Consider the following 11,647-nt stretch of genomic DNA (forward strand, 5'->3'; position numbering starts at 1 on the left):
TTATTCCTTCTAAATGGAAATTCCAACGTGGAAAGATAAAAAAAAGAGAAGAAATTAAATATTTGGAGGAAAAAGGATATAATATTAATTAATTAATTAAATTTTTTGTTTAAAAAATTGAAAATTTTTAGAACCTTATCCCGACATGTAATCTTATAGAATTTAATCCCAAAATAATTTAATTGAAATTTGGGCAATAAAAAAATAAATAAAAAAAAGGCCGAAATGCGGTCGGAATGAAATTGAAATGCAAGGAAAATGCAAATTCGGGTGAAATGCAAATTCTTATTAAATTCACGCGTACGCGTCATGAAAATCGGTGTACCAGGGGGAGTCGTCATCGTTATTGTGAGTGTGAGAGAAAATTTAGAGAGAGAAATCGCCGGCGTTATCTCGGGATTCCCGCCGGGAAATTAGTTTAAAGCTCACGCGCTGGTTTTTGACCGGAAAATGCTTCATCTTCTAGAAATGTTGTGGCATTTGGACTGAAGCCTAGTTGTTCGTTTGAACGTCGTTGGCTTTTGTGGACGCCATTTCTGAGTTTCTTGCTGCTGGTTAGGAGGTATTACTAAAGCTATGAAGTGTTCATTATCGTCAATGAGGAGTCATTTGCTTTATTTTTGAACGTTTTGTAGCTTTTTAAGTTGTTTCATTGATTTTTTAGGTTCAGTTCGTGAAGTTTTCTTTGTTTAATGTATGGTAGATTGAATGGTTGATTGTTTTTGTTTATGATTGGAATTCAATTTGCATAGCTGTGGGAATTGGTGATCTAGGTTACTTCCGATCAGAGTTACGTAAGTGTTTGAGGCGAAATGGGTGATACTGAAGATGTTCATACTGATAGCTTTCGAAATCTTCAATGTTCGTTTGGAACATCTTCCTCCTCTTCTGTGAAGCATAATTTCTCTATGGATCAGCTTAAAATTTCTCAAATGAACTGCTCACAAGGCCGTCCACAGCATTTTCAGTCGAATTTTCTTGGAGATAATAATCGAAGAATTGGGATACCACCGCAGATCCCACCAATCTCTCCGTATTCTCAGATCCCGGTGTCGCGTCCGATGAACCAGCATAGTTATAGCCCTGTTCCTACTCATTCACGATCGTTATCTCAGCCTTCTTTCTTCTCTTTCGATTCTTTGCCGCCTTTAAGCCCCTCTCCATTTCGGGACTCCCCCTCTACATCGAATTCAGATCAGGTTTCTGCAGACACATCAATGGAGGATAGGGATGCTAGTTCACATTCGTTGTTGCCTCCCTCACCTTATATGAGGGCCAATTCTTCGCAGATGGGAGATGCTTTACCCCCTCGTAAAGCACATAGGCGGTCCAATAGTGATATTCCATTTGGATTATCTTCGATGATTCAGTCATCTCCTCTTCTCCCTTTAAGTGGCTCAGGTGGATTGGAGCGATCAACAAATAGTAAAGAGAATGTGGGCATGTTTAAGCCGGGTAGCCAGTTTGTTAAAAGAGAGCCTAGTTTGGAGAAAGGCATTGATAACAATTTGGAAGGAATGGGTGAAAGGAAGCCCGAAGGGGACACTGTGGATGATTTATTCTCTGCTTATATGAATTTGGATAATATTGATTTGTTCAACTCCTCTGGGGCCAACGACAAGAATGGTCATGAGAAACGGGAGGATTTGGATAGTAGAGGTAGTGGAACAAAGACAAATGGGGGTGAGAGCAGTGATAATGAAGCAGAAAGCAGTGTAAATGAAAGTGGGGATAGCGCTCAAATGCCTGGATTGAATTCCTCTGCTGAAAAGAGGGAAGGGATCAAACGAACTGCAGGGGGCGATATTGCTCCAACGACCAGACATTATCGAAGTGTCTCCATGGATAGTTTCATGGGGAAGCTGCAGTTTGGTGATGAGTCGCCCAAAATGCCTCCTACACCACCTGGTGTTCGTCCGGGGCAACTTTCATCAAACAACTTAGTTGATGGTAATTCAGCTCCATTCAGCTTGGAGTTTGGTAATGGTGAGTTCAGTGGGGCTGAACTGAAGAAAATTATGGCGAACGACAAACTTGCTGAGATTGCACTATCCGATCCCAAGCGTGCTAAGAGGTATTGTAAATCATGTTTGCAACTGATTTACTAAATTGACTTTATCCAGTGATTGCTAATCTTGGGTTATGGATTTACTTCAGGATCTTGGCGAACCGTCAATCTGCTGCTCGATCGAAAGAACGTAAAATGCGATATATATCTGAGTTGGAACACAAGGTTCAGACTCTACAGACAGAAGCTACCACGCTGTCTGCCCAACTCACACTTCTACAGGTAGAGATTTTGAGCAGTGACAACTATTTTCTATCTCCATTTTCTGTGCCTAAATTTTCGAGTTTTTACTGTGACTATTTCATATGTAGCGAGACTCAGTTGGACTTACAAATCAGAATAATGAGCTGAAGTTTCGTCTCCAAGCCATGGAACAGCAAGCACAATTACGGGATGGTATTGATTCCTTTTCTCTTAGTTATGTTCCTTTAATACTTGATTGGAAAGGTTTTTTCTTCCATAGCATTGAATCATGAATTAACTTTTACTATGTTAGCTTAATATTTCTGCTACATTACTCTCTGTATATTTTTAGTACTTGTCAGATTAATGCTTTGGAAACCATATCTTTTAGTGTTTTTCTTTTATTTTATTTTCCTTTGGTTTGTTTTTGATTTCGTCTTTTTAGTCACNATTGAACCATGAATCCTTCTGACTGGCATCGCTCAGTTTTCAGACAGTATCATTGTCAATACAATACAAGTTCATACCTCTCTTTAGTACATTATAATGGAATGTTACTTGTTGTTTTACCCATCATCGTGGCTTGTAGAGTTTTCAATTTTTATCATTAGATTACTGGTAAACTGGTACATGTCAGCGGACCATAGACGCTCTGTAGTTCATGGCTAGGCTAACTACTAGGCCACTTTCTCTTCTTTCATCGTACATCAACACTCAAGGTAGACGCGTCTGTGAGATCCCACATCGGTTAGAGAGGGGAGCAAAATTTATTATGCCCTTTTGCTTAGAAATTCTGGAAATTTGTTTTTAGCTTATTATACTAGCTCGGTGAGATCCCACATCGGTTGGAGAGGGGAACGAAACATTCCTTATAAGGGTGTGGAGACCTTTACCTAACAGACGCGTTTTAAAACCTTGAGAGGAAGCTCGGAAGGGAAAGCCTAAAGAGGACAATATTTGCTAACGGTGGGCTTAGACTGTTACATTTCTAACCGAAGACAATGGCCTCTCACTCTTATTTTATATGGTAATTTATAGCTTGCTTTTGGTGAGGGCTTTTACTTGATCCTTATTTCGTCAAATGATAGTGAAGTCTTCTTGGGACGAAGAATAAGTTTCAGAACAATCATCCATCCGTTGCTTTGTATTGCAGTTGATATAAGCCTTTCTGATAATTACCCTTTTCCTTTTTGTGCTAAATGGAAAACCCTTCTGAATTTGCTTAACATGAGTTCTTCCTCTTCTGCATTTCTTGTCAATGAAATTGTTATCAAATGTGGCAGCTCTAAATGAGGCATTAACCGGGGAGGTTCAGCGATTGAAGCTCGCTACAACCGATATAAACGCGCAATCTCATCCCTCAAACGGGGTAATGTCTCAATCATCTATGAATCACCATGGACTCCAGCTTCAGCTTCAGCAGCAGCACCAACAACATATGCAGCAGAATGGCAATGCAACCACAAAACCAGAGTCCAACCAATAATTATTATTAGTTTGTTTCTGGTTCATTCATAGAAGTATTCATTATTATAAGTTAGCTCCTTATTATTTGGATTTGTCACATATCCACCCCAACACAGTCTTTCTAAAGTTGTGTAAATCACACACTTATAATTTTTATGCTTTATTTTCAATTGTTTAGTGAGTCTAGGCGAATCTTGTTACCCAAAAGAGAAGTGTACTCATGATTAATTACTTTATATGATATTTTAGAATGGGAATTCCCTTTCTTTCCTTCTGTCAAGTAGTGATCCCTTAACAATCTAAATCATTCTATTTGATTTGATTTCTAATCATTTTACAGGTGATTAGGCATTTCAAATTGTTGCAGGTTCCTTGGAGTCTATTCAATGATTCCACCAACAAATAGAGCTTGGTTCCCACCATTTGAGCATCCCATTTGGTTGGTAATGTATCTTATTCTTTTGCCATTTATATTTAGTCACATTATCATATCAGTTTTTTTCAGTATGTCTGGCATGATCTTAATGATTGATAAGATGGCTAATATTTAATGTTTGATTGCTTAATTATCATGGTGGCTATATAGGTGGATTTTACATAATTGTACAATGTTGTGTACTCGTGTTAGATGACTTAAATTATAAGCTTTAGGAGATTGTATTTGAGATCTCACATTCTATTTACCTTGTTCAAGAATAAAGAGGAGAAAGAAAGAACAGAAAAGATCCAATTTATCGTAATCGATTAGTTAACATGTTGGTTAACCGTATTCTGAAACACGAAAAAAAATTATTGGCTTATCAAATTGTCTATCGAGCCATAAAAAAAGATTTTGGATTTTCTCATAACCATCAAATTACAAGGGGAATGCATGCTATTTCCATTTCTTCACATCCTACCCAACCCAGCTAGGTTGTCTCGTAGATAGCAAGGTCAGTTGATTGTTGTCTCGGAAGATATATCAACCATGGAAGGTTTCCTATAAGCCAGAAGGTCCTACTAAGTGGTCTAAGTCGCCTTGAGATTGGCTCTATCTTTTGGATTGATAGTATCTTACAGCACCCAATATCTAAAACTAAAAGGCGAAAACCTGAACCTCGGCTTGGCTAGGTTTCAAGAAAAGAGCCTTCATGACCCATTTTTTTTTGTCATCATATGGAAGAGATGGAACGAAGCATTATTTATAAGATGTGAAAACCTCCCTCTAATAGATGCATTTTAAAAATCGTGAGGTTGACGATAATACATAATGGGTCAAAACAGACAATATCTGCTAGCAGTGGACTTGGGCTGTTACAAATGGTATCAAAGCCTGACACCGGGCGATGTGCCAGCGAGGATGCTGGACTCCCAAGGGAGGTGAATTGTGAGATCCCACCTCGGTTGAAAAGTGGAACAAAACATTCCTTATAAGGGTGTAGAAACCTCTCCCTAGTAAACGTGCTTTCAAAATTGTGAAACTGATGTTATCTGCTAGCGATAGGCTTGAACTGTTACATACTAGGCTAAAGAGGTCGCATACGATAGGTTAGGTACTTTTTAGCCCATATTTATTTAGCCCATATTTATTTGGTTAAATCGTCTTTTAGTCCCTATATGTTTAACTTTAGTCCCTATACTATTTCCCGTCCTTACTCGTAACAAGGATTAATAAAATATCAGTTCATAAAGTTTACTCCATAGGTAAACTTTAGTCATAATAGGATAATGATGATGAAACTGATCCAAAATTTTGAATCATAATCATTGGATTCACATCCTAAGCTTTATGCATGCACAAGGTTGTCCATATGAATTGACAAAGGACGCTTCTTATTCCAACTGTGATACATTCATGAATTAGGTAAACTTGACTGAATTCACTGTACTTCAATGTTTCTTGATTAATTATTATTGTTGTTTATTCTCTTTCTTGGTGGCTTTTAAACATGTGCTACAAATTTAAGTGTCTTTAGACCGTTAGATGTATTTTTATCGTTCAGGTGGTTTTTATGTCCCGTTTGATAACCGTTTCGTGGTTTATTTCTTTGTAATAGCATGATTTTTATGTTTATTCGATACATTGTTTGGATTCTTAAGTTAGATTCTTAAAAACATAAAAATGTGCCTGTGATGTTCCACATTGGTTGGGGAGGAGAACAAAACACCCTCTATAAGTGTGTGGAAACATTCCCCTAGTAGACGCGTTTTAAAGCTTTGAGGGGAAGCTTGAAAGGGAAAACACAAGAGAACAATATTTGCTAGCGGTGGATCTGGATCGTTGCCGTTCTTATAAAAATTATTATTATTGTTTAATTTCTAAAGTTTTGATTGAATTTTAAAAACATCGGTGGAAAGTAAATTACAAAATAAAGAAACTTAGAGATCGAAGTAATGGTCATTATAAGTTTAAATTTTTAAAACCAAATACTTATCGAAATACCGGGTTGGTTTTGGTCGAAAAGATATCATTAAATTTTAATAGGTTTTCGCGGTCGGTATTTTATATCATTAAAATTTAATAAATATTTAATAGATTTTTAAATTTGTAATTTTTACTATAGGATTAAAAGTTTCAGGAATATATTAAATATTTTCGTATTTGAGTAAACATTGAATAAAAAATTAAAAAATTATGAAATAAATAAACACAAAATTAAAATTAAAAGTTAATAAACTAAATTATATATAAATACAAAATTAAAATTAAAGGTTAATAAACTAAATTTAATATATATATATATATATATATATATGTGTGTGTGTGTGATTTCACATTTTAAATGTGAAGGTTGATTATTGTTAAATTATGAGTTTCATTTATTATTATTATTATTATTATTATTATTATTATTACTTGATACCATTTATTGCGTTACACTACAATTGATTGAATTCGAAGCAAAATAATGTCACGAGTGATAATATTAGTGATTCTTTATTTGTCTTATTATCATCATCCGAAATCATTAAAATTAAATACAAATAATTGATAATTTTAATTTTAGTTTCTAAATTAAAAAAATAAAAATAAAAATAAGCTCGTTGACTATCTATTTCTCCATTTTTAAATCCATTTTAAGCTTTAAAAAATATTAGTAAAATTTAAATATTTTTAATGTGCTTATTTTCTTTATTAAATTTGGCTTAGATTTTTAAAAATATCTTAAAATAATAAAATAAAATAAATAATAACCAAAAGTATCCTGAAAAGGAATTAAAAAAAAAAATCAAAATTTGGGGAAAAAAATAATCCATTTAAAATTTTAGAATATCAAATTAATTTTATATTTTAAATGACACACCCAAATTTTAGAGATATAAATTAATATTTTTCCAATTTATAAAAATTAAATAAAAAATTTAAGTAATTGTTTTTAATAATATACGACAATATTTGATTTGATAAAGTTAAAAGTGGAGAGTAATGATTGAAATACAAATTTAGAGAAAAATATAATTTTTTTAATTAACAATAATTTTCAACTAAATTATTATAATTTGGAAATATGGATACTAATTTATTACAAATAATAATAATAAAATAATAAATAAATCATTAAATTCATAATTAAAATTATTTTTTATTTTTTAGATTTAATGAAATGTAATTTGATATATTGATTAGGGAAGAAATATATTAATAAACTACAAATACTAAATTAAAAATTAAGCTATAATTATGATAAGCTTTTACGGCCGAAATAAAATTATTATAAAATTTTAAATAATTAATTAAAAAATGTATATATTAAATTTATATTTTCATAAATTAAAAAAAAAATAAGTGTTTTTATTTGGATAAATAAGAATCTAATGTAATATTTGAGAATTTAACTGCTAAATAAATTTATGTGAAAATTTGGCGGGGGGAAAAGTCGAAATGCGGTCGGAATGAAATTGAAATGTAGGCGAAATTCAAATTCGACTGAAATGCAAATTCTTATTAAATTCACGCGTACGCGTCATGGAAATCGGTGTACCAGTAGTCGTCGTCATCGTCATCTTCGTCGTGAGTGAGAGAGAAAGTGCCGAAGGGATTTTTAGAGAGAGAAATCGCCGGCGTCCTCGTGATTTTCGCCGGCGGATTGCTTTTTTAAAGCTCGCTGTTAATTTTGGACTGAAATGCTTTTCTCTATTGCGGAGAATTAAGGTTTTTTGTTTAAGTTCTGCCGCCGTCGGAGGAGGGAGGTCAGGAACGTTCCAGCGAGGGCATTGTCGAGCTTCCGGCCGGCTTGGAGTGATTACTTTCTTTGAGGTATTTCTAACTGCTGCGGAATGTCTATTATTGTTAATGGAACTCATTGCTTTACTTTTGAATGTTCTTGAGCTCTTTTATGTTGTTTTTGTGATTTTCTGGTTTGGTATATATGAGGTTTTATTTCGATTAATCTGTTGCAGATTTTGAGGGCGATTGGTTGTGTTTATGATTGGGAGTTTGGTACTCAATTGTGATTGAACTGTGGTGGAGTTGCGTAGGTTTGTGAAGTGGTGATTTAGGCTTTTTCTTCTTCTTCTTCTTCTGATTCTCGAGCACTATCATTCGCTGAGACGTTGATTTTTGAGGCGAAATGGGAGATACTGACGATGCTAATGCTGAGAACATGCGAAATCTTCAATGTTCGTATGGAGCATCTTCTTCTTTTGCTGGAAATCTTCCTTTGTCGATGGATCAACTTAAAATTTCTCAAATGAACTGCTCACAAATTCGTCCACCACACTTTCAGTCAAATTTTCTTAGTGATAATAGTAGAAGAATCGGGATACCTCCTAGCCCCAACTCACCGCAGATCCCACCGATTTCGCCGTATTCTCAGATCCCGATCTCGCGTCCGATGAACCAGCAAAATTATAGCCCAGTGCCTACTCATTCCCGATCGTTATCTCAGCCTTCTTTCTTTTCTCTCGATTCTTTGCCCCCTTTAAGCCCGTCTCCATTTCGCGAGTCCCCATCTACATCGAATTCAGATCAGGTTTCTGCAGATACATCAATGGAGGATAGGGATAACAGTTCCCATTCTTTGTTGCCTCCCTCACCTTATATGAGAGCCAATTCTTCTAAGATGGGAGATTCTTTACCTCCTCGTAAAGCACATAGGCGGTCTAGTAGTGATATTCCATTTGGATTATCTTCAATGATTCAGCCATCTCCTCTTCTCCCATTCAGTAGCTCTGGTGGATTGGAGCGATCTACGAGTAGTAAAGAGAATGCTGGCATGTTAAAGCCCGCCAGCCAGTTAGTTAAAAGAGAACATAGTTTGGAGAAAAACGTTGACAACAATTTAGAAGGAATGGGTGAGAGGAAATCCGATGGGGACAATGTGGACGACTTATTTTCTGCTTATATGAATTTGGATAATATTGATTTATTCAACTCTTCTGGGACGAACGACAAGAACGGTCATGAGAATCGAGAGGATTTGGATAGTAGGGGTAGTGGAACGAAGACAAATGGGGGCGAGAGCAGTGATAATGAAGCAGAAAGCAGTGTAAATGAGAGTGGGGATAGCGCTCAAATGCCTCGATTGAATTCCTCTGCTGAAAAGAGGGAAGGGATCAAACGAACTGCAGGGGGCGATATTGCTCCAACGACCAGACATTATCGAAGTGTCTCCATGGATAGTTTCATGGGGAAGCTGCAGTTTGGTGAAGAGTCACCCAAAATGCCTCCTACACCACCTGGTGTTCGTCCGGGGCAACTTTCTTCAAACAACTTAGTTGACGGTAATTCAGCTTCATTCAGCTTGGAGTTTGGTAATGGTGAGTTCAGTGGGGCTGAACTGAAGAAAATCATGGCAAATGACAAACTTGCCGAGATTGCTTTGACCGATCCCAAGCGTGCAAAGAGGTATAGGCAAATTATGTCACTGACCGATTTACTTAAATTACTTCATCTGTTGATTTGTAAACTTGAGCAATAAATTTACCTCAGGATCTTGGCCAACCGTCAGTCTGCTGCTCGATCAAAAGAACGAAAGATGCGGTATATATCCGAGTTGGAACACAAGGTTCAGACTCTTCAGACAGAAGCTACCACACTGTCTGCCCAACTCACTCTTTTACAGGTTAAATTCTTGAGTATTGACAATTATTTTCTATTTCCATTTTCCTGCTGCTAAATCCTCAGTTTTCGCATAATTGCTCTGTATTCAGAGAGATTCAGTAGGGCTTACAAACCAGAATAATGAACTGAAGTTCCGTCTTCAAGCCATGGAACAACAAGCACAACTACGCGATGGTATTGACACTTCTCTTTTACCTTTTTCCTCCTGTATGTCTCTGAAACAGTTTTCCATCAAAGCATCGTTTCAGTGAGCTGTTTGAAACTGTGTCAGCCATTTTTTTTTTCTGGAAAATGACCTTCAATTTACTTATCTTCATTGATAAGCTCGAATCTTTGAAAAACTCATCTTGGGTTTTTGTAAGTATTGAATATGGGTTCTTTTCACTTCATAGGCCTTAGTTATCAGGTTGTATAATTGTAGCCAATCCGAGTTCATACCTCTCTCCTGTACATTGATCTGGAATGCTGTTATTTTACTATTGTCGTGTTACTTAGAACTTTTATTAAGAAATGTTGGTACATATTAGCGGGCCGTAGGCTTCCCGGAGTTCATTGCTTACTCTTAGGGCACTTTTTCTTCCTTTATTGTACATTTTAACTTGAAGCGGTTGTCAGCATTGGTTAGGAATCACTAACCTCCACAATAGTATGATATAGTCCCCTTTGAGCATAAGCTCTTGTGGCTTTGGTTTTGGTTTCCCCAAAAAGCCTCGTACCATTGTAGATGTATTCCTTATTTATAAACCCACGATCAACCCCTTAATTAGACGATGTGGGACTCCTCTTCCAACCATCCTCAACAACATTATCTATCACTGAATTTTATTCATAAACCACACAAGAATCTGACTCCCTTTCTCTCTAGCTCTTAGGCTTAGTTCGTTATGGAATGTGAGATCCCACATCGATCAGAGAGGGGAATGAGTGCCAGCGAGGACGCTGGGCTCTGAAGGGGGTAGATTGTGAGATCCCACATCGGTTGTAGAGGGAACGAAGCATTCTTTCTACGAGTGTGGAAACTCTCTCTAGTAGACGTGCATTAAAAACCATGAGGGGAAGCCCGAAAGGGAAAGCCCAAATAGAAATATCTACTAGCTGTGCGCCTGGGGTGGGGTGTTTCAAATAGTTGGAGGGGACTAATATTTACAATTTAGATTCTCAAATGAACCCTCATTCCTGGAGTATAACAAACGACTGAAATTTCATTATCGATTAATCAAGAAGATTATCTTGACCATTGTTTATTACTTATCTCCTTTTCACCTTGAACCGATGCTGTTACTCCGTTGATCACGTAGATAGTAGTTCTTGCAGAATTCACTTATACTTTCCTTTTTTATTTATAAATCTTTATCAAACGTGACAGCTCTTAATGAAACCTTAACTGCGGAGGTTCAGAGATTGAAACTCGCTACGATGGAGCTAAACGCGCAGTCTCATCCCTCTAACGGAGTAATGCCCCAATCTTCCATCAGTCACCATAGCCTCCAGCTTCAGCTTCAGCACCACCAACAACAACAGCAACAGATGCAGCAGAATGGGAGTGCAACCACAAAGCCTGAATCCAACCAATAAAGTTCGTTGATGAAGATGGATGAGCTTCATTGTCTCTTTGATCACCTTGTTCATCACCATCACTGTAAGCTAGCTCCTCATTGTTGTTACCATTTTAAAGTTGTGTAAATCGCACAGTTGGCTTTTATGCTTTGTTTTAAATACTTCACTCAATGTGTAGGCAAACTTGTTACCAAAGAAGAGAAGTGTTGTTTGGATGATAATTACTTTATATCATATTGTAGCATTTGAAACCTTCTCTTCCTGATTCTCGTATTGAGTTCGTATGCTTTCTCATCCGATTATTACAGAGATGAACCTAATCCAGAATA

The 11,647-nt window shown here is 36.3% G+C and overlaps 1 protein-coding gene across 1 annotated transcript; it reads left to right on the forward strand.

Moving 5' to 3' along the window:
• Positions 1 to 331: 331 nt before the first annotated feature.
• LOC111776417 lies at positions 332 to 11,574 on the forward strand. Its single transcript, XM_023655853.1, has 10 exons — positions 332 to 562; positions 704 to 2,074; positions 2,158 to 2,290; positions 2,380 to 2,464; positions 3,535 to 3,731; positions 8,099 to 8,138; positions 8,264 to 9,545; positions 9,630 to 9,762; positions 9,851 to 9,935; positions 11,128 to 11,574. The coding sequence occupies exons 2-10, from the start codon at positions 813 to 815 to the stop codon at positions 11,334 to 11,336; spliced, it is 3,426 nt and encodes a 1,141-aa protein (XP_023511621.1). The 5' UTR covers positions 332 to 562; positions 704 to 812; the 3' UTR covers positions 11,337 to 11,574.
• Positions 11,575 to 11,647: the final 73 nt, after the last annotated feature.

The sequence above is a fragment of the Cucurbita pepo genome, chromosome LG15, assembly GCF_002806865.2.
Source record: "Cucurbita pepo subsp. pepo cultivar mu-cu-16 chromosome LG15, ASM280686v2, whole genome shotgun sequence".
In the NCBI taxonomy this organism is placed as follows: Eukaryota; Viridiplantae; Streptophyta; class Magnoliopsida; order Cucurbitales; family Cucurbitaceae; genus Cucurbita; species Cucurbita pepo.